The sequence below is a fragment of the Phaethon aethereus genome, assembly GCF_964289735.1.
Source record: "Phaethon aethereus genome assembly, chromosome: 20".
Classification (NCBI taxonomy): Eukaryota; Metazoa; Chordata; class Aves; order Phaethontiformes; family Phaethontidae; genus Phaethon; species Phaethon aethereus.
Genome location: NC_138596.1, coordinates 8,534,019 through 8,556,435, shown reverse-complemented (window position 1 = coordinate 8,556,435; position 22,417 = coordinate 8,534,019). Strand labels below are relative to the sequence as shown.

Below are 22,417 nucleotides of genomic sequence, written 5' to 3'. Positions count from 1 at the left end.
TCTGCAGGTAGATGCTCTCGGCCGGCTGAAACATCACTCGGTGCCGACACTTCAGCAGCCAAATCCAGCCACGGCCGTGCTGGGCTGCCCAGGGCAGGGGCTGGGGCATCTCTCTGAGCGAGCCGGCTAAAGCGGTGTGGCTCCCGTGGACGCCTGTTCCTGCGAGCCCCCGTCTGCAGCTGGGTTTTGCTGGGCTCACAGCCCCCCGTGTGAGATCGGCTGTCTTGCACGCTGAACCTACAATGCATTTACAGGGCCGTACCGGAGAGGATAAAGGTGGGAACGCTACGATTATGGCGAGCCAGAATGGAGTGAAACCTCACTCGCCCGCAAGGCTTTAATGTAATCTCCTCCTGCAAGCAGCAGCGGGGCTTTGGGGGGCTGTGATGTGGCAGGGTGACTCCTTTGCAGGGGAGGCTTTGCTCTGGTTAGATCAAAGTGATTGCTCACTCTAAAAAATCGGTATTTGGCACCGGTGTTGTCCCGCACCTACTGCATGATGAATAAATGTAAAAGTTGCTTTCGCAAACGTAATAGGTTCTGCGTTTTGGCAGCTGCAAGCAGGAGTACCCCAGAACGCAAAGATAAGGTTAATAAAAGCCTTTAATATCCTTAATACTAATCAAAGGCCTGATTCATTGTGGAATCATGCCAGGGTGTTATTTCACTGTGATTAAACCAGTGTCTAGACACAGAAATGCCATTCAGAAGTCAATAACTCCAGAAATACCATCTGCATTAATAATACACCTTAAGGTCAGATATTCCATCATTCACAGTGCCTCGTTTTAGAAAGGGAATGTTTTCTGGATTAAATAAAAAAAAGTTTCCAAAGAAGAAGGCAAATAATTTAAAAATAGTCATAAAACTCACTTAGGTGATTTTGATCTCCTAATTCCTGGCTCCGCTCCCCGCATGCCGGTGCCGTCCCCGGGCAGCGATCCCGAGCCGCTGCCGACTGTGCTCGGGACAGAGCTGGGCACGTGAGGAGCGGGGACGGGACTTGGGAGGAGTTGTGGGGGTGACATTGCTCCCCAGGGAGATCTGCGTGGCCATGAAGGAGCATGAGGCTCATTTTTGGGCTGACAGCCTTTAAATAAATGTTTGCTTCTGTTAATTTGCTGGTGGGAGCTCAGCAGAGACCTTGTAGCTGAGGGGTTTCGTGCAGGTGGGTGGACAAACTGACCCAGTTCCTAATGGAGTTTGCAAGCAACTTTTTAAGGGACCCAAAAGCCTTCCTGAGAGGCGAATGAAGGAGCCAGACCGACGGCTGGCGAGGTGGCAAAGGCAGCTCCGAAGCTGCGTTCAGCCCGTGGGGGTCTCGGGGACCTCAGTGCCATGGGAAACTGCTGCTCACGGGGAGTTTTGGCTTGGAGAAGACCCTAAAACCGAGCTCTTGGGGATGAAGGTGATGGCACAACCTGATCTAAATAGACAGGGTCCTTTCCTGCGTCAGGAAAGGTGACGATACCACATTTTACAGCAAGGAAATGGAGGTGCAGGAGGAGAAAGTGAGCTCACCTGGGGACGCAGCGTTGCCCCATCAAGAAGGGGATGTGGACCTCCGGAGTCCCTGCTTGGTCCCTGTATAGAAGACCTTCTTCCATCAAACATATCCATGACAAAAGCTCCCGCTTCCCTATGCATCCTCAGAGACATCCTGGCAAAATGATGTATTGCCTCTCCGCTTTGCAGGTTTGGGCTTTTTTTGGAAGGAAATAGTTTGTAAATCTCTCTCTTTGAAAGCCAGAGGTTTGAATTTATGCTCCTGAAGCCTCTTTGAAACTCTCCAAGTGCTGGCAAGGTAGATATTATTGTGCACGTTCAGAAGTTGTCAAGGGGAAAGGCAAAAGAATAATCTGTGCTGACTGCAGCTTTGCCGGGGACTGCAGCTCCCATAAATCTCTCTATTCGGTTCCCCGCCGGGGTCTGGGAGTCCCACGTTTAGGGAGCAGCACCAGGTCAGGTGCTCCCAGATCGTCTCCATCAAGAGACGAGGCCCTGAAGTAATTGATGAGTTGCAATGTGTGATGGAATATGTGTCTTATCAGCAGCAGTACAGTTAACGGCAAGGAAGAGGGGAAAACCCAAACCTGTCATGCAGGATTAATGAGTGAAGTGGAGGAAAAAGGGGCAATCCACAGCAAAACTGCTCTGTTTGTGTCAGATGTTTAAATGTATAGCCCGCGGTGTCCGTACAGAGCTTCAGTGTGTTTCTAAAGGCTGTGACAACCTTCTTTTCCCAAATTACCCAGTCTCTTGATCTCTAGGTCCCTGTGGCCCATCCTGCAAGGAGCAGCGAGCTTTCTAAAATGTGTCCTTGGGTTTTAAGAGGTTTTGAAGCCTCATCCTCTGATGAGGTGCAAATTATCATCACCACGTCCATCCCACCTGGGCATGTCTCAAGAATCAAGAGCTCTTTACTTCCCTCCTTACTTGGTGAAACATCCAGAAACCCTCAGGGAGAGGGGCACACATCAGCCACGGTGATGGCAATCATTTTTTGGGCTGTGAGCAGCTGTGACTCGGGAAATGAAGGCTTTCTGGAAGGTGAATACATGGGCTTGAGCGAGCTGCGTTTGGAAATGCTCTCAGGAAATGGATTTGCGTTGTCGTTTGGTCTTGAAGCACATCCCCACTCTGCCTTCGTGAGCCCTGGTGCTAACATGCCACAGCTGGAAAACGGGTGCGCGGCCGTCGGGCGGCACGGTGCCTGTCAAGATGTCAGGGCAATTGTGACGATGGTGTAGTCATGAGAAAAAGCCGACTTGCAGCCAAGGAGCCACAGTGTTGGATTGCAAGGGTTCAGCACTCGCCCCCTCCTCGTGTTTTTAGTCCGCTGGGGTCGGAGCTGCTCCCCGGGAGAGGCGAGCGCCAGCAGCGACCGGCACCTTGGGCAGGGATGGGGCCCCAGCTCCTTGCTGTTTCTTTTTATATTTGGGCTGTCGTACCTGGGATGTGGGTACCTCTTATAGATCCACTTCGTAACCTGCTCTAGGAAAGGTTCTTTAGTGTGGAGCTGGGTTTCCCTTTGTTGTCATGGTGCTCCAAAAGCGCAGCTCTTGGGAAGCAGTGGTTAAATACATCACACTCGGGAGTGAAGGGATGAGCCATCGTACCTCCAAAAACGGGCTCCTCTGGCCACTCGACCCCGTCGTGAGCTGAATCACCCCCACAGGCTCCAGCTCTGGAAACTTCAAAAGATTTATATTTTAAAAAGCCATGCAGTTAAAGAGTGTTAATACTTTGCTAAGCAGTTATATGGGGGAATAGCTGTTTGCCTTGTCCTTTCACTGTGTATAAGTATATATATCTTTTATAACAGGTTATAACTGCCAGCAAGTGTTTCCGATTAAATCTGTGATTTCCCCCTCTACAGGCTGCTGATTTACGGCAAGTACTGCAGCCACATGGAGTACGCCCAGAACACGCTCAACCACCTCCTCGCCAACAGGGAGGACGTCAGGCAGAAGGTGGAGGTGAGCGGGCCGGGGGCATCGGGGCTGAGAGCTGCCCGCCCTCCTTGGCACGGGTTTTGGAAGGACTTGCTGGAGCTGAGAACGGCGTGTCCGGAATGTTTGATTTAGCGAGAGAGGGGAAGGGTGCGGGGGTGAGTCTGTGCTGCCCGGGCAGGGAGCAAAGCTGGGGGTTATCTTGTCCTGATCCCCTGCTTGCCCCTTCATCACCGCCCCAAACACGCTCTCTGTCCTTCCTCCCCTGAGTTCACACAAGTTAAAACAAGCTGGGTGACTTTCTTTGGGACTGGTTGTGGACAAATTCATCTTCGTGTCACGCACTGAGACCCAAAGGCGCCGAGCATCCCCGAGCCAGGAGCCGAGTGGCTTTCCAAGGTCACAGGCAACATCGGGGACAGTCAGAGGCGAACCCAAGTCCCCAGGCGATCGCCCGGATTGCTCCCCGTCCTCCTTCCCCAGTGTAAAGGCTTAGTGTAAATAGGGGCTGATCCAGATATTAAGTAAATCAAAGGAGCCCCAGAAGGGATGCATTGTTTGAGCTGCTGTTTTTACCCAGCTTTAATTCCTGCTTTGGTCTTGATGCTAATCTGAATTTGCTGGGCTGTCTGTACATGTTACCTCATTTTCTGCAAACGCTCTTTGATTTTCCCTGCAAAAGTAGCAACCCAATTCAGGGATAAAACTGCATTTAATAACTTTTTTAAAACCCGTTCCTTGGATTTTGCATCAAGCCATCGTGATCTGAATTGCATCCTCTGCTGAAGGGCCAGTTGCTGTAGCATCCAGTTGCTCCGGTGCTTTTCCTTTCTCCCTCCCTCGTGGCAGCTCCCCTCATCTTCCTGGGGGCCACGCGGGTGGTCTCGGCCGGCGGAGTCACGTATCTAAATGGGTCTGGGCGAAGGTAACAGTCGCAAAACTGATCCTGCGATCACGTTAGCTCATCTTAATGACTTAATGCTCATCAGCAAAGCCACAGCAACTGTCTGCGTGCTTGCTCCTGGCCCCTCGCAAATAAAACGCATTAGTTCAAACCATCGAGGAGGCGAGTTTGAGCTAATGCGCTTTATTTGACATTTCCCGAGGTCTGAGAGCATCCGTGTGCTCCCCTAACGAGCAGTATCTCATTAAGCTGGAGAGGCGCAGTTCCATGAGAATGTCGGTATTTCAGGGTCCAGCCCCTGGGTTTTACTCCTCGATAACCTCCGTGGTGGGAGCCCTGGCACCGGCTGGGTGCATGCAGGGACCACGAGCCATTTCTCATCCAAACTTAAGTTTACAGAAGCAAAACGTAAGAGCCACGGGGCTCTGGAGGCTTTTTCTGGGGGGAAGCTGTTGTTTTCCCCCGGCTGCTTCACTGCTGATTTATTGATCTCTTTAATAGGAATGCACACTAAAGGTTCAGGACGGGAAATTTAAATTGCAAGATCTGCTGGTGGTTCCGATGCAAAGAGTTTTGAAATACCATCTCCTGTTAAAAGTAAGTGTTTCAGCATTGGCGTTGCTCTCCAGCTGCCATCCTCGCTGTAGCATCTTTCAGCTTTTACAGTGGAGAGTGAATCATTGCCGAATGCAGAGTGAGGTTTGTTGGGTTTTTTTTCCCCTTCAAATGAAATAATTACCAGGGCTACTTAACACGACATAATATTTGTGCTGTCTCTTAAAGTATGGTGACCTAGGGTAATTCTGCACTTGTTAGCCACAAGAGGCAGTTAATGAATATAAAATAAGCTTGCATATAATCTGATTATGTGTGAAATTCCTCCCGTCAACTTGCTGTAACAGATCTCTCGAGCACCAGCCATTCGGCGTGTTCCCCTTCCTACGCCGCAGCCGCCGGCCCCACCGTCGCTGCCACCGCCCTGGCAGCAGGCAGCCATCGCCCGTGGGGCGTAGCCTGCCTGGTGCAGGCAGGGTGCGGGCAGCTTTCCAAGCACATCCAAACTCTTTTTTTTTTTTTTTTTTAAATTTTTTTTTCAGGAGCTGCTCAGCCATTCGTCAGACCGGCCAGAGAAGCAACAGCTGAAGGAGGCTCTGGAGGCGATGCAGGTACGGGAGGGCGAGAGCAGCGGCGGGGTTGCGCCGGGCTCGGGGCGCAGCGGAGTGCAGGACCCCTCTGCTTCTGCGCAACAAAAAATTAGATGGAAAAACCATCCAGCAGCCCGAGAGAAGGCAGCGTCTCCTCCTTTCGGACAGGCGTGTTTGTGTTGATTGCCGTTGGATGCGATTGCTTCGCAGCAGATCTGTAGTCGAGTGCTGTTATCTTCCTCCTTAAGCGGCTGGGGAAGCTGGTATTTGTTGACAAGTTACGACTTTTCACTAATTACTATTGTGCGTAAAGAGGCCGTGCCGGATTTGCCTCTTCTTTTTGCTAGGAGGGATCTGGAAGAACTCCAGGCATATCAGCAAGTCAGGGAGTATTGCAGACGTGGGAGCCCGTGTCTGTGCGGAGCATTGCCTGTGCGCTGTTATCCGAGTGCTGACTGGGAAGCCTTTTATCCAAGGGGTTTTTTTTTTCTAATTAAGGAAAAAAAGCGCTTTCCACAAATGGAGACTTCTGGTGTCAAAATTTTGCTTTGTTTAGAGGTTTTTTTGAGCTTTCAGCTGAAACCCCAAAGATTTCAGGAAAACCATCAGCAACAAAAAATAAAATCATCTAAATGTTTTCTGACTTGGATATATGTGCGTGTGTGTCCACACACACACACTGCAGGAGCATCGTCAGCAGAATCTGACTTGAGCACGATCATTAAATCCAGGTTTTCTCTCTGGAGAGCATTGCAGGATTCATCCCTGGGCTCGCTCCCATGTTCTGAGGTCACTTCGTTTTCTACCTCTGGGCCACAGCTTTTGTAACAGCGCTGCGTGTCCTAGCGCTTATGTAAGTTGGGTGACCTTGTCGGCCATTATCCCTGCAAGCCTGGGGATCGACAGCCGATATATAGGTCACTTTAAAGTTAAGGTTGGTTGAAGGACGTTGCATTCGCAGCCCGCTGCTGTACACCACATGGCCGTGGCCTCAAATGAACACTGAACCTGGTGACAGTTGTTAAACCCTGCTTATGGCCTTGTAATACGGCACCCACCAGCACCACTGCTAATAAATAAATGTATATATGCTCTGGCTACGCTGCAGACTCGGCATTTTTTGCAGGAAGCTGCCCGTAGCCATCAGCAAGGTTTCTCTGTTTCATCACCAGGAGAGCGTGGGTGCAGGTCAGACCGCGCTGGGCTCGGCAGGGGTGTAGGAAGCCGTGCAGCTTGGGTTTAAGCGATCTGTAAATCAAGGATTAACTCGCAAGTAACGTTTTTCATGGCGAATCCGGCCTTTCTGCCTGCTGTGCCGGCGGGCGGTGGAGGGTGCTGCCGTCTGGGGCGAGCGCCGTGCCGGGGGGTGAATATCTACAGCTAGAGCTACATCTCCCAAAGGGATTCACCTCGCTCTTATTTTGCATAGGTAGTTGTTTGCACAAAGCAGGGGCAGGATTCGCACCAAAAAGTTGCACGTGGGGGTATTTGGTGCAGGTACCGCTCCACCTGAGCGCGCAGACCCGAGCCCCCGGGGTGAGGGTGGGGGCCGGGCAGGTTCCCGGTTAAATCCCACAGCCCAGGTTTGCACGTTGCCGTCGCCGTTTGGAGCCGCAGCCGACCCTGGGATTGTGTTTCCCCTTGCGCAGGAGACGGCCTGTGCAGAGGAGGGAGCCGAGCTCAGCGCTCGTGTGACGGAGGATGCCGCTTCATAAGGCTTTTGGTTTTGTCGTTCTTCATAACCTGCCACCGGCCTGGTGGGGTATTTTGTGATGTTATAAGTGTTGTCACGTAGATTTGTGATTATCATCTGTGATTAACCCTTCTTACGCTGGGAAGCTGAGGGAGGTCTGACCTGGAGGGGATGTCTTAAAAAATCCCACGTTCAGCTTTAATCCAAGTGGACAAGAGCTATTGCTGGGGACAAGAAGGCAGGGAGCAGATACGAAGCAAACAGGCACAGAAAATACCCTCTGAAGTGTGTCAGAAGTTCTTTTAGTGGAAGGGATAAGGTTCTTTCTCTCTGATGAGTCAAAAGCAGGTAAGCAGGGAATTTTTCAGGGCAGAACAAGCTCCATCGAGCGTCTCCTTATTTTACAACATCTCCTTTGCGCGGTGGGAGATGGTGCAGGCCCAGAGGTGCTGGAGATGCGGATGCTCTCGCAGGGTGTCCCCGGGAAGGACAGAGCGTGAGCATCCCTGCGCTCGCCCCAGCTCGGGTGCGATCCGGAGCACCCGGGAAGGTCAGCTGGAAGCAAGCGGGGCAGAGCCAGGTCAAGTGCTGTTCACTGCTGACATGCAGCCGAGTGTCCGAAGCGGTTGTTTTACGGACGTGATGTTTCGCCAGCAGAGACTGGCTCGTGGCTCTTGTATCCGGGGGGTAAAGGGGATTACGGTGCTGAAACCTGGGAGGGAAGGATGCTGCCAGGGCAGAGGTGCGGAGGAAGGGGATGCCTGGCTGCTGGCCCGGGCTCTCGCCAGGTGAAAGCCGTGGGCTGGGTTTGCTGTGCTGCACTGGATTCATGCGTTGCCCTCTTCTGGGAAATGGTAAAAATTGCAGCGCCTGCCCGGTGCAGCGGGGCAAGCGCAAACCAAAACCGCCCGCGCTCGTGGTGCCCCGGGCTGCTGCGTGAGTCCTGCTCGAGGGCGGAGGGGAGCGCGGCTTTGGGGAGCCGGGATCGTGTGTTTTCTTCTTTGATAAGGTACCAGTTTCGTCTGGAACATAAAAATCAATACTCACTTTTCTTGTAAGGACTTGGCCATGTACATAAATGAAGTAAAGCGGGACAAAGAGACTTTAAAGAAAATAAGTGAATTTCAGAGCTCTATAGAGAATCTGGTAAGTTGGAAAATCCTCTCACTCCCTACTTTAATTTGATTATTATTAACATATTTGCTTTTTCTGTGCAATTACTACTGAATCTGATGTGCTACCCAAGAAAGATCCCTGCGTGTTTGGACACTCCCTGATCATGGACAATGTTTTTGCTGACAGTACGAAACCGATTTGGCTGTGATGGAGGGTGGCTTTTGTTGGTGATGTTACACCAGAAATGTTCCACCAACTTTTCCTCATGTGTTATTAATGTACAGAGGGCCCAAGAATTCCCCAAATAGGGTATTTGTAATTTAAAGTGGGGTTTCTTTTACTATTAAGAGGACAGACAGGTTAACTGAATATTCTTGCAGTGAATATCTTTCACGTCTTGAAAGTGTCCCAAGGACCATTTGGAGGAGAAGGGCACGTGTAATATGCACCTAATCCCCAAATCTCAACCAGATGTTTTAAGGAGAATCTCATCCTCCGAACTCCAGAGGTGTTAAACACTTGGTCCCATTATTGTGCGTCAGCCGACCCTGTGCAACCCATCACCCGAGACCTGAAGAAGCCCATTAATTTAATATTCACTGGCAGAACTTCAAGCTAATGAGCTTTTTCCCACATTTGCGGGGGGCGGGCGGGGAGGGCTGGTCAGCTGCGGGCGCAGCTGCTCCGCCGTCACGCTTTGCGCTGGGGTAATGCAATCCGGGGCTGACACCTGAGATGCTTCAAAAGGGCTGCTGGAGGGAGAAGCTGGGGGCTGCCCACCCCGAGGGCTTCCTGGAGGGGTCCTGGGTTTGGGGGCTTGAAGCCTTGACTTCATTTGAAAGCAATGAACTTTTAATTGATGGTTATTTAACAGACGGAGACAAAATCCTTAATTTTTGAGCAACCTGCAAAAATCCTCCCGTGGGCCGTGGGCCGTTGCAGCTCGCAGGTTTTGACTGAAGCAGTCGTGATAATCCCGATCTGTGCGAACAATCAGGCGTCATGCTCCGTAAAAATGGGAATGTAAATACAGGCATGAAGCAGCCACCTCTCCTCTTTGCAGCAGCCAGAGAGCGGGTTTGACGTGTGGGAGATGAGATGTTAGCAAAGCAGGCACTGCTGTCTGCAGATCGATCCCATGCGTGTTCTGCTCCGGGTTTCCTTTCCTTGCCCCGGGCAGGGTGTTGTGGAATGATTGGTGTTACGTGTACAGAGCCTGCGTGGCATGGCAAGGAAATAATTACGGGTTATACACACAGCTGCGTGAAATACTTAATTTTCCTGACCAGCCGTGATGCTTCACAATATCTTTTTCCTGTAAGAAGAAAGTCCTGTGCAAGGGGACTGATTCCCGTGGCCCGGCAGCTGAGCAATGTTTGCGAGGGCTTTGGAGCTGAAAGGCAAACTGACCAAACCCTTGGGTTGGGTGCCAGCCTCCCCAAAATCTCCAGCCTTGGTTCAGGATGGGAATCAAAACTACAAAAGCCCTGGTTCTGGTTTTGCAGAAAGCCCTGGAAAATAGCTTTTTTGGAGGGGAATTTTGCTTTCTGGATCCCAAACATTGCAAAAATGCTTTGACTGCTGAGCCTTTCCCTGGGGTGCTGGTGCTGGAGCTCCAGGGATCTGCTGTGGTCCTGTTCCCACGCTCGTGCGCAGGCTCCCCTGGGTGAGGGCGATGCTGCTTCAGCAGCTCGAGACGGGGCTGGTGGGGATGCTCCCCGCACACCGTGTGATGCGGGCAGGTTTGGGTTTCCGCCTTGCCAAAGCATTGTCCCAGCCCTGGCTGCGGATCTCAGCCCTGCTTTGCTTTCTGTAGCAAGTGAAGCTGGAGGAGTTCGGGAGGCCGAAGATCGATGGCGAGCTGAAGGTCCGCTCCATAGTCAACCACACCAAACAGGACAGGTGAGTGAGCAATGGCACTTAAAAGTTTTCCCAAACTAAATGTACCTTCGTTTGGTGATTCCCCTTGTGCTCATTTGTTCAGCGATTGCCTAAGAGTTGCACTGACAGAAATCACTGTCGATGTGAAATTGTATTTTGTGCTGGCTGGGAAGCTCTGCAGAGCTTTCTGAATATTTCCCCTTGAATGGGGACCTTCATGAGATGTTTGACTGGGTTGCGTGTTTGTTTGCTTGCTTTGGGCAGGTATTTGTTTTTATTTGATAAAGTGGTGATTGTCTGCAAAAGGAAAGGATACAATTATGAGCTGAAAGAAATTATTGAGCTGCTCTTCCACAAGATGACTGACGACCCTATGAACAACAAGGACATTAAAAAGGTAGGTGGACCGGGGGGGTAGCTCTGCTGGCGAGCATTTTGGAGCTGTTTGGGCCAGTCCTTGGGTAGTACGTTCCCATTAGCCTTTTAAAATAGAAACAGAGCTTGCAAAAAAGCTGGAAAACAAATGCTTAGCTTTCAGGGCAGCCTTACAGAGATTTGGGAGATGTTCATTAACGTGGGGCTGGGCTTGATCCTTGACCTCCGTCCTTGCAAAACAGCCCTGAAGAAGCTGGGATGATTGGAGTTGGGAGAGAGGAAGCTGCTCCCTGCTTTCTGGCCTGCCCGCAGCGAGGGACCGGCAGGGAGCCAGCGCCAGACGGGCGGAGAGGAGGGCAGGGAGGGAAGGTCCATCCGGATGCTCTCGCTCCCACAAGTGGCAGGGTGGAGGAGCCTGGAAAGGCAGCGTTGAGTGCTGCCGACCGGCCTGCCAAAACTGGCACTGGGAGCACGGTTGCCACTGAGGGAACATCATTTTGCTGGTGGTTTGGGGCTTAGTCTGCAGCCGTGAAGGATAACCTCCCAGCTACCAGTTCAGCAGAGACCCATTAGCTTAATCCACTTACATGCAATGGGAAGAGGTATGGTACAGGTGGGGTAAGTGTCATTTGGGTAAGAATAGCCAATTTTACCACTTGGATACTGAAGAAATGCTGCTAGCTTTGTGTTTTAATGAAATATATTTCCACTTTGCTCTCCTATGCTTTCTAGTCTCATGGAAAAATGGTAAGCAAAGCACACAATTTTCTCTTCGTGTTTTTCTGTGCAATGTTGTAGAGAGAGAGGCAGAACATATGTGCAGTGGGCAGGTCAGATGTTCCTCCTGGGCTGTCAGTTGCTGTCAGGGAGAAATAAAAGAAAAAGATGGCTGGGGAAAATCCACTGGAGCAGAAAAATCTGGGTTCTCTCATCTGCCACCATAAAATGCCGTTTGGCCCTAGTGCACGGTACCAAGCTGATTCAGGCATCATTAGTGGTGATGTGTTAGCGAAACACGGCGCTGCTCTTCCTCCTTCCGTGCTGTTACCTTTGCAAAGGTTCAGCGGGGCTTCCGAAGCAGGGAGGGGGACAGGCACCGAGGGCGGTTCTTAGGGTGCCCGAGCGAAGGCGTGGTGCGTTTTGCTGCGGCGGGGTGGGCAGCTCAGTGGTCTCATCAGCTCTCTCGCTTTCTCTTGCAGTGGTCCTACGGCTTCTACCTAATTCACCTTCAGGGGAAGCAGGGCTTCCAGTTCTTCTGCAAGACAGAGGAGATGAAGAGGAAGTGGATGGAGCAGTTTGAAATGGCAATGTGAGCACGAGTGGCGGTTCTAGCCCTGGCGTGCAGTCGCCAAGCACGGGGGGACAGCGTCTTGGACCAGCAGGTCACCGGAGACCAGCTCCGATAGCAAAGCCTGTGCTGGGGAGGCTCACGTGGGCTTCCTGGATGGGTCCCTGTGCAACGGGAGCTTGGGTCTGGCGTGAAGTCATCTACCGCGAGCATCCGCAGCAAAGCACCCGCGGTGCATCTCTGAAACGCCGCCCGCAGCGACTGCCGCGGCCTCGGGCCCTGCGTGAGGCGCTGGGCTGGGGCTGGAGGAGGTGCTGCAGGAGGAGGGCTGCTGAGCGGGGACCTGGTCCTGAGCGGGGACCTGGTCCTGCGCAGAGCAGGGGTCGGCCCCGCGCCGGCGGGTCTGGGCTACTGATTGACTCGGGCAAGGGACAAATCCATGAATGTTGTCCCTGGGGAAGGTTGATGGGCAAAATCCTCCCTCTGCATGGTCAAGCTTTCACACTTGATCTCTTATCAGTCCGTGCGGTTTCCAGACTTTGACTGAAATGCAAACAGCAGCTGCCGTGACGGGTCACGAGCGCGGCGTGGCTCGCAGGGACAGGTCGATAACCGCCTGGTCCTTTTCCTTAGGTCCAACATAAAGCCAGAGAAAGCCAATGCAAATCACCATAACTTTCAGATGTACACATTTGAAAAGACTACCAACTGCAAAGCCTGCAGGATGTTCCTGAGGTGAGCAACATCCGTCCAGCATTTCTGCATCTGCGTTAAAACACGGAAAGAAAATACCAAAGCTGAGGCTGAATTAGGACTTTCTGACTAATTTTTTTGCACAGAGGAACCTTCTACCAGGGATATCTTTGCCCCAAGTGTGGAGCGGGTGCTCATAAGGAGTGCTTGGAGATCATTCCTCCCTGCAAGATCGGTGAGTTATTTCCCATCACGAGCAGCTTGTGCCAAGGAGGTGAATGCATGTCAACAATCTCAAAAATTGCCTCTATAAAGCACTAACGTTTGCACAAAAACACCGAGTACGCTCCCACCCACCTCCCAGGGCTGTAATTCACAATGGCCGGTAGTTTAAAAAACAAACCAACCACCCAAAACCCCCCAAACCAAAGAGCTGAATCCCACGTGTGCCAGAGGATCGCAGCAGCTCTGTGTACTAGGCGGATGCACCCAGCCCTGGTGCTGGGGGGGCATTCAAGAGAGATGATGACTTCTTCATCAGAAGATGTTGGTTAATGAAAGTAGGAGGGTCCGTGCCAGGAATCACGTTTCTGATGAGAAGGAGAGACCTCATCTCCAGATCCCAAAAGCCCCACAGCACTGCAAAAATCTGTGTCCTTGGCCTAAATTGGGCGAAATCACAGAACTTGGTGCGAGTGAGAAAACATCCTTGTCCAGCTCCAGTCCCTTGCCGGGTCTTGCCCACCCGGTGCAGAGCGATGACTCAAGTGACCCCAGCCTCTGCCTGGTGCTTCCCCCATCAAGATCAAGCACTGATGCCAGTTTATTGATACTCACAGCGTCAAGAGAGGTAGAAAGTGGGGTTTGTTGCCTGTTAAACTAACCGCTTATTTCACCATTTCTCTTGCAGGTTCTTCAGCAGACCAGGTACGTTGTTTGATGGCCCTTTTCCTCCATCCCCCTCTGCCTTGGGCAGAGCCTGTATCCTTGCCCGATCCAGGTGTGGGCAGCTCATGGGAAGAGCCAGCACCAGCCTCAGGGGAGTTCCAGTAACCTGGGGGGCAGGACTGGAGACTGATGGCCTCTCCTCCCAGGCAGTGCCATGGCCCTTGGGAGGTGTCGGCGCCCAGCGGGTGCCAGCTGGTGCCAGGGAGGTTTCAGGAGAGGGTTTCTTGTCCCGATGGCTGCAGGCGGGCGCTCGTGGAGAGGAGACCACCGTGTCCTCACAGAGACTTTTTCCTCTCTCTTTGCAGGATTCGCTGAGTGGTGGACCTGGTAAGGGCATTACGGTGTTGCAGGAGGGCAAGTAGAAAGGGTGTCTTGATTGTGGCTGCAGGTGTCCCTAACGTTGAGCATGTGGGAGGGAGAAGCTTTTTCCGAAGCCAGAAAGGGGCATTAGGAGCTGCAGAAGGGTGCCGTGCCACCCGCACAGCAAGTGGGGGGGTGCTGAGGTCTCTCCTTGCCCTGCTCCCCAAAGCAGCAGGTCGGGTCTTCTGCGGGAAGACCCGGCTCCTCCCTGGGCTCAGCCCTCGCTGCTGCGGCCACCAGCACCACGTCATTTCTTTAAGAACGTTCGTGCCCCGGCCCGCTCTGCCGTGCGGGTGAGGCTTCGGCATGTCATGCCGGTGGCTGAGGAGAGCCTGGCGAATTCCCTTGTGCCAGATCGTCCTTGAAAGCAGACCAAACGCGTCGTGGCAGGGAGGCGTGTTGGTGATGGGGAGCATCGTACTGCTGGCACGTGTCCGGTGTGCTGCAGGGATGTGCAGCTCCAGGCGCTGCCCTCTGATGGGGCTGTTGGTCGTAACGATTGCCGCAATATTTTTTATTTTCCTTTGCTTAAAACTAGCCTTGACAGAGTGCCGGGCCTGCCCTGCCCCTGCTCTGGCTCAAAGGAGAAGGAACAATTTGTTTTTGTGCTTTTTCTGTTAAAGGGAAAGCCAAGCCTGGGAAAAAAAACCTGAATCAAATTGGTCGTTAAAAAAAGAAAGCACAGAATGCTCTCACTGGGAAGGGAGAGGCAGAGGTGGGAAAGCGTTTTGAGGATAAACACTGTGGTTTTAGTACAGTTGGGGAGGCTTATTTAATGTGCAGTTGTTGGCGAGACAACTGGACTTTGACTGCAAGCTTCGGAGACGTTTGGGTCCCAGGTCCAGCTGAAATCCAGCGGCAGCCGAGTATTCCCTGGTCCCTTTGGCAATCGCAGGTGTCACCGCTGAGCCCGGCAGGGTTTGGTGCTGGCCAGCATCGCCTACCGAGAGCTGGTCTGCCATGGCGAGGTTCAAGTCCAGCTGCAGGGCTGGGAGTTGGAGCTTTGGCTTGGCTCGGTCCTTCATGGGTTTATTTTTGCTCAGTGAACTCAGCCATCCATGTAACTGCAGGAGCCAAGACCGTTCTCTGTGGACACTGTTTCTTTCTGCTTTCATGCTTTCTGCCCCAAAATCCAGCCTGCTGGTGCCTTTAGGTTTGTGGTTCACAGGAAAAGGAACAACAGACTTCGGAGAGGGTATTTTTGTTTTGCTTTTTCTTAATTGGGGCAAGGTGGTGAAACTGTTCTGCATCCGTTCAAGGTCCTAAAATGGTGGCGGTTCAGAATTACCACGGAAACCCAGCACCCCCCGGGAAGCCGGTGCTGACGTTTCAAATTGGGGATGTGATCGAGCTGCTGAGGGGGGACCCCGACTCACCGTGGTGGGAGGTGAGCCTGATTCCCCTCGGGAAATTCCCGGGAAGTTTTAAGCCAACGACTTCTGCATCGTCCCTTTTATTCGTGGGCTTTCCCGGAGCGCAGGGCTGTGCTGGGGCTTTGGAGCTGGGGGGTCTGCGAGGTGGTGTGGAGCCCGGGAGCTGCAGCGGGGACCGTCCCCATCCCTGCACAGCAAAAATGCTGCGCCCCGATGCGCGTCCCGGTCTGATACCAGGCTTGGCTTTGCAGGGGCGGCTGCTGCAGACAAAGAAGTCGGGTTATTTTCCCAGCTCGTCGGTAAAGCCCTGCCCTGTTGATGCGAGGGTAAGTGCTGAAGGGGAGGTGGAGCCGGGAGCGCCTGCGGGTGCTGTGGGAGCACCGGGGTGGGTGCTGTCACGGCAGTGCCTGTTGCTCTTCTCAGACTTCTGCTTGAGATCTTGGTCCTTCCAGTAAGTCTGTGAACCTTGAATGAGGCCTTTTACTGTGGCCCAATTAGCGAGGGAGTGGATCCATCATCCCATGGTTGCAAAATGTCTGGTCAGGTTGGTCTTGGCACCATTCCCAAGGTTGGGGTTGGTGTGACCAGGCCCGGACTCCATTCCTCCTCTGCGGGGCTGACTCGGGAGCAGAGTACTCAGGATCAGGCACAGTATGGGAAAACTGCACTTTTTTTTTCTTTTTTTTTTTTTTTATTTATTACTGTGTTTGTAATGCTGCCAGCTGCTTCCCAATTAAAAAACGCTCAGATAAATGAGAAAATGCAGCATGCTCACCACAGCTGGGAGGCTGAGAGAGAAACGCTCAGCTACAACCCTGCCCTCCGCCGCCGAAGCCAATAATTCAGAAACGGCTCGGCAGATGAAAACCCTCCCACGGAGAGGAGCGTCTCGCTTGTGATCTGTAGCCTGATGAGATGCTGGCCCGTCAGTAATAAGCGATGCTCTCTTTGCAGCCTCCCAACAGCCGGCCGCCCTCGCGGGAGATAGACTACACAGCGTACCCGTGGTGAGTCGCCCTGCCCGCTGCTGGGCAGCGTGCTGCAAACGGCCTTTCTCTGGCCAGAAAGATGTATCGACCTTACCTTTTAATTGTTACTTCGTCAGGAATCCACTCTAATAATGAATTACGAATGCAGGTTAGCCATGCTTTGCATCCCACCTCCCCCAGCGCCACGGGGCAGCCGCTGCAGCGGTATTTGGGTGTTGAAACCTGGTGCAGCCCTTGCAGGGTCAGAGGCAAAAGGAGAGATGCTGGTTTCTCCTCCTGTTTTCTGTGCCCGGAAAAACATTTTGGGAGGAAGGAAAGAATTCCTGCCTTGGAGGGAGAGGTTGCCCATGGCTTGCCTCCTGCTCCTTCCCTCCAGCTCCATCCAGGTTTGCAAATTCATGAGTCTAAATTATCCACGCTCCCCAGCTCTCGCTGAAGCCTCATTCACCTGGGGACCAGTTCCTGGTTACTGGGATTTTCTAGGTGCCCTGGAAACGTAAGAGACTTCAAAGGGAAGAGGTTGCGCTCTGCATCTCTCATCCTCTCTGTTAGTGGCTGAGCAGCTTCTTTTATATTTCTGGGCACTTTTCCTTTCTGCCCCTGAAATTTTGGATGAGACCTGTTTCTCTACTTGCCCACCGTTCATGCCTTTAAAAAAATGTATCTTTTTGTCTAAACCGTGACTATTTTAAAGATACACGTTAATTCATAGTTAATTTAATTCATTAACCTCTGGGCTCAGGTTCGCAGGGAACATGGAGCGGCAGCAGACGGACAACTTGCTCAAGTCTCACGTCAGCGGCACCTACCTGATCCGGGAGCGGCCGGCCGAGGCCGAGCGCTTTGCCATCAGTATTAAGTGAGTAATACTTAATTTAGTATTACCTGCAGGTGGAGAGTGAGACGGGGCTGGAGCACGCGGCTACATTTTCTTGAGACCCTTTGCTACCATTTGCAGGTTCAACGAGGAGGTGAAGCACATCAAGGTGGTGGAGAAGGACAACTGGATTCACATCACAGAAGCCAAGAAGTTTGAAAGCTTGCTGGTAGGTTTTTGTAGCCCCTTTGAGCGTGCGTGCGTCCCTGCAAGTCACGCAGAGGACAGCGGAGGCAGCCGGGTGCCTCTCCGTCCTTCCCAGGAGCTGGTCGAATACTACCAGAGCCACTCGCTGAAGGAGAGCTTCAAGCAGCTGGACACAACACTGAAATACCCCTATAAGTCTCGGGAGCGCTCTACCTCCAGGACCTTCACCCGCTCTCCAGGTAAAACCCAGCTCAGCCGGCGAGCGGGCGCCGTTAAACCCCCCACGGAAAATCTCCCCCTTTCAGCAACACGTAGGAGCACCGTCTGGACGAAGGGATTTATAGCTTTGCTGTAAGGCTTGAGCCCCCTAATTTGCAAATGAGTCTCCTGCTGGGCCGGTGGCATTTTGAGGACGGGTCTCGCGGGAGGTGGCGGGGGCCAGGGGTGTCTGGCTGAGCTGGGGCTACCTGAGGCTGCTCTCCGGGGCTTGCGCGGCTCCGCAGAGCGGGTGCAGCCTCCCAGGGAGAGCTTTTGCTGGGGGAGGCTGGTTTCCCTCCTGCGGTTTTACACCCTGTGCTCGGGGGGGTTTGTCACCCCCGGTCGTGCCGGGGTTGGGGCTGCGGCCGCAGGGGCAGCCCGTCCGCCTGCGGGTAGCGAGCAGAGATGCCACGCTCTGTTATCGGGATCTATCGAGTCTTACCTGCACACCTGAGTGTTTGTGCATGTGTTTTAACGGATCCAGCTCCGGTGTCACTTGTGATGGTTTGAATCCCAGTGGGACTCCTTTAATGGAGATGATGGTAGGAATGGTAAGTCCGTGCCTAAAACGAAAAAAAAAAAAAAAATCAGAACAAATGAAAGCAAAATGTGCATTAGTGCAAAATGTTCCACGCCACTAAAAGCCTGAGTGCAGAAAGAACTGTGTTGTGGAGAAAAAATGCATTTTTAAAAAACTTTTTCCATGGTACATTTTAAAAAGGATACCAAAGGAAAATAGTTTTTAAACGTTGGTTAAATACCTTTTCCAATAAAATACAACCCTAGGATGGCTTTTGAGCCCCCACACTGACTGTGGGGCTGCGGACAGACCCGCCACTGGTTGTCCCAGCTCCGAGCCCCTGCGCAAGACCTTCTGTATGCTTTGCCCTGTATTTCTCCATCGGCTTTTAAAGCATTCTGCATTATAATTTTTTTTTTTAATTTCCTATTTAATGCGTGTTCTGCCTTTTTCTGTTTCTCTCTAACCTCTTTGCAGCCTCCTGCGCTTCCTACAACTTTTCTTTTCTCAGTCCTCAGGGCCTCAACTTTTCTTCTCAGAGCTCCTCCAGTCCCTTCTGGTCAGGTACCAGTGCCTCTCCCTGCCGGAGAGACCTGCCGCCTCCCCCAGGCTGCAGCATCCCCAGCTTGAAAGCCATCGCCAGCGGGACCTGCGGGGTCCCCGCTCTCCCTCCGTCACCCGCAGGCAGTTCAAGGGGTCCCCAGCGCTGCCCTGGGGCGCAGCCTGGAAATAAGTTTATTATTAACCATACGCTTTGGCTGGAAGCAAAACGCACTCCCCACTCTCCCTGAAATCAAGGTGGGGAGGAGGTGGAGTTGTTGCTATTTGAGAAAGGGGGATAAAATTAACAAAAAAAGCAAATCTAGCGTATTGGGATCTCATGATGTACTTCAAGCTCGACCTGCTTATCCCGTGTGTTTCACCAAACGAGCATCGGCATCACACCGTCTCCCAGACCGCTTCTCCTTGCTGTACAAGGAGATCATCTCGGCGTCCGGCAGTCGTTGAGCTCTGGTGTCTGAGCTGCTCGGGAGCCCCTCGCTGAGGAGGTGGGGGGGAACCTGTGCTGCCAAATGCGTTTCGTGGCTCAGACTCCCTGCAGAGAGTGCAGTGGTGCTCCGGCCTTTGAACCCCATCGATTAAATGTGTTACAGAGTGGTGTTTTCCTCGCTGTTCGGCAGGGATCACAGCAAAAAGGGGCCGGTTCGCTTCTTCCTAATTAAGCTTTTACCTTTTAGTATTTTCTTTAGGCTGGGCGGGGAAAATGATCAGCAAAGGCGCCCGTGCTTTCCTTAGTGCCGTGTTTGGGAAGAACGCTTAACTTTTCAGGTGTTAGAATGTAATTCTGAGAATTTGGGATCTAACAGCGTAAAAATTACGGGAGAAATCCATTTGTGCAGCAGTGGGCTCTGAGCAAGCTCCTGATGACAAGAGTTCAAAGCTGCCGTGATTCTCGCTCCGTTCCTCAGCCTGGCTGCCTGGCGAGGACGGACGAGCCCTCCAGTGATTGCACGTTGTGTGTCCGGACCATCTCCATCGCCATCCTCATCTCCTTCCATCTCGAGAGCTGAAAACCTGGGCAAAGCTTTTCAACCTTGGTTTGCAAACTTTTAAAATTGAAATGAATCCTCGAAACTCCTGGGACAAAAAGGGCAGCTTCGCCAAAATACAGTGTCCCTTCCGGGTGGGGGTTTAAATTGTATTCTTTGGTTTGGGTTTTTTTTCCTTTTTTTTGCAAACTTCAGAGAAGGTGCATTTTTTCCTTCCTCTGCCCTTCCCAGCCCTCCCACCATTGCTCTCCAGCCCTCCTTCCCCCTGCCCAGGTGCCGGGGCAGGGCAGCTGAGCCCTGCCGCTGCCTTCCCTCCGTCACTGCTGCTCCTCCTTGTGCCTTCCCCGAGCATCCCCAGCCTGAAGCGATGGAGATCCGCGGTGCTGGGGCCATGCCGGTGCTGGTGGAGGCCAGGACCTGGGACGGCCGGCGGGGCCGTGCTTCTTAGCGCAAGCTGTTGGTCAGCATTAGGGTTTGCAGGGTGCTTTTGCACATTTTAGGCTGTTACGGGACCAGGTTTCCAAGGCCCCTGCCTGCTCCCGGGCGGGGAGAGGAGCAGGGAGGAGACTGGGCTAGCAGCTTGTTCCTCCTCATGGCAAAACATGCAGGTGTTGCTCAGCATCTCTGGGAGAATCCATTCCCAGTAACTCAATTTTTTGGAGTAGTTTAAATAGAAGTTGATTTGTGAAGTCTTTTGACAAGGTGATCCCATCAGGTGCTGGGAGCTGTGCAGCAGCCAGACCTGATATTGATAGTGGAACAGGATTTTTCGGTGATTTCATGGTTAATGATTGTGTATTCCTACGAAATCTTTTACCACCTTCTCACCAAAGTGCCCCTCACGCCAGCGATCCCCATCAAGCCCCTCCTGGACTCCTGGTCAGCAGAGAGGGGCTTCCCAAGCCCATGGAGCTGTTTAAAGCCCAGCAGGAATCCAGTTTAACCCCAACCAGCCCAGTCTGTGCAGGGCTGAGCAATTCGGACGAGGCCAGCCCTGCCATCCCGGCTGCTCCAGGTCGTGGTGTTGCAATGGGAGCCAGCACCGCGGCGGAGAACCGAGGTTGAACCTCACCAAGCTTTCCCCAGGCTTCGGCCGGTCCCACGCGGTGGGGCAGCTCCCGACTCCCTCTGCTGTGTCCCCTCGCAGTGTTCACCCCACGGGTCATAGGGACGGCAGTGGCACGATACAACTTCGCGGCGCGGGACATGCGGGAGCTCTCGCTGCGAGAGGGCGATGTGGTGAAGATCTACAGCAGGATCGGCGGGGACCAGGGATGGTGGAAGGGGGAAACCAACGGGAGAGTGAGTGCATCCAGATAACGTCCTGTTTCTGCAGCGCGCGGTCCTCCCCGCTCTGGACGTGTCCAGCCGGAGCGCAGCCAAGGGCAGGGGGACGCATCCCACTCTCCCGTGCTCTTTCCTGGCTGGTGGGTGGGCTGCCATCTCACGGGAGCCGCCGCCGTGTTGCCCGTCGGGGTGTGTGACAGTGACGCGCGACGCCCGGCGCGTGCAGGCGGACGGGAGCACGCGGTGGGCCGGCGGGCGCGCCAGCTCGGGCGCTCTCTGAGTCGGCCCTTCCTTAAAGCTGCACGTGGGGGATTTACGCAGGAGTGGGCACCGGGGACGCCCTGATCCCTTACTCATTGCGGGCAGCCCATGCGGCCAGGGCAACGTATAGGCGTTGGCTCTGTCCCAAATGAGGGTAACAGCTGCGGCACCCCCCCGTCGCCACCGTGCGTCGGGATGGCTCACCGGGAGCAGCGCGCGGCGGCCGGGACGGGGCGGGACGGGAGGTCCCTTCTCTCCCCGGTGCCCAGCTCACCTCTCCGCTTCCCCGGCAGGTTGGCTGGTTCCCCTCGACGTACGTGGAAGAGGAGGGGGTGCAATGACTGCGGGGACGTCTGATGGAAGGTCGTCGAGCGCCCAGAGCGAGCCGCTGCAGACCGTGCACACTGGTCGCGACGCCTGCGGCTCCCCGTGAGACGCGGCCGGACGCCGCCCAGGACTGCTCTCGCAGACTTTAGCAATCCGTTCCTCTGTACAGTGTGTGTGTGCGCGCGCGTCGGGGCCGCCGCCGGCCTCGCTCCTCTTAGGTGTATAGAAGATTGACGGTCTGTCGCATACGTTCGTGTGGCAGCGGCAGGAGAGCCCCGGGAGAGCCGCGCTCCCCTGCATGGACAGAGCCGAGAGACTCTGTGCGGTGCCCACCGGAGGGTGGGGTCCAAACTCCTCTAGTAAAGGTGTTTTAAAAGCCGCCGCGGCGATGGTGGTGGGAGGGTGAGGTTTGCGCCTGGGCTGGTGCGGGTTTCTAAGGGGAGGGAGCGACTCAGCCCTGAGGAGACACCATGGACCCCCCGCCGCGCGGGCGTGCTCCCTGGGTCAGGATTTCGGCAGCCTCCCGGGCAGCTGTGCGGCATCGCCCGGCAGCACCGCGCTGCGGCCGGGGCGAGGGGCAGAGCGGGGACGTCCGACCCAGGAGGAGGAAACTGCTGTTGCTCATCTCCGAAGGATGCCGGCTGTGAAACCAGGAGCCTGTTTTGACCATCAGACATAGGCTGGAAGTGGACTTCCAGGTCAGGCAGGAGGGAAAAGAGCTGTTTTGGCATCCCAAGCCTGTTTTTTGTACAACCACGTTCAGTCCCACCAGCCTTGCTGCAGCGGAGTCCGGGGCGCGGACTGGTCCCACTGGTGAGCAGGAGGTCTCTGCACATTGCAGATGTGCTTTGCCACACAAGGGTTTTGGAGGCCACCAAGGCACCAGGTACACGGAGTGGACGGGAGCGTCCGTGGGTCTGTCATGCCCTCGCTCCCAGCTTGGTCCTGCTGTGGGCAGGACCCCCCCCCGAGC

General features: G+C 53.7%; 1 protein-coding gene across 4 annotated transcripts in view; it reads left to right on the top strand.

The window, feature by feature from the left end:
* VAV2 (vav guanine nucleotide exchange factor 2) overlaps positions 1–21,637 on the top strand; it is a gene marked incomplete at its 5' end in the record, with an annotated part of 145,754 nt that extends 124,117 nt beyond the window's left edge. Inside the window, 19 exons of one of the 4 annotated variants that reach the window (XM_082008844.1) lie at positions 3,380–3,479; positions 4,858–4,953; positions 5,454–5,522; positions 8,254–8,340; positions 10,127–10,212; positions 10,456–10,588; positions 11,766–11,875; positions 12,488–12,589; positions 12,694–12,782; positions 13,458–13,474; positions 13,801–13,822; positions 15,115–15,242; positions 15,480–15,554; positions 16,183–16,235; positions 16,960–17,076; positions 17,176–17,263; positions 17,357–17,480; positions 20,717–20,871; positions 21,411–21,637. In XM_082008844.1, coding sequence (XP_081864970.1) covers positions 3,380–3,479; positions 4,858–4,953; positions 5,454–5,522; positions 8,254–8,340; positions 10,127–10,212; positions 10,456–10,588; positions 11,766–11,875; positions 12,488–12,589; positions 12,694–12,782; positions 13,458–13,474; positions 13,801–13,822; positions 15,115–15,242; positions 15,480–15,554; positions 16,183–16,235; positions 16,960–17,076; positions 17,176–17,263; positions 17,357–17,480; positions 20,717–20,871; positions 21,411–21,458 — 1,699 coding nt within the window. In that variant the 3' untranslated portion in view covers positions 21,459–21,637. Of the gene's footprint in view, positions 1–3,379; positions 3,480–4,857; positions 4,954–5,453; positions 5,523–8,253; positions 8,341–10,126; positions 10,213–10,455; positions 10,589–11,298; positions 11,314–11,765; positions 11,876–12,487; positions 12,590–12,693; positions 12,822–13,457; positions 13,475–13,800; positions 13,823–15,114; positions 15,243–15,479; positions 15,555–16,182; positions 16,236–16,959; positions 17,077–17,175; positions 17,264–17,356; positions 17,481–18,496; positions 18,584–20,716; positions 20,872–21,410 lie in introns of all 4 variants that reach the window. The other 3 variants (XM_082008841.1, XM_082008842.1, XM_082008843.1) reach the window with 3 other exon arrangements.
* Positions 21,638–22,417: the final 780 nt, after the last annotated feature.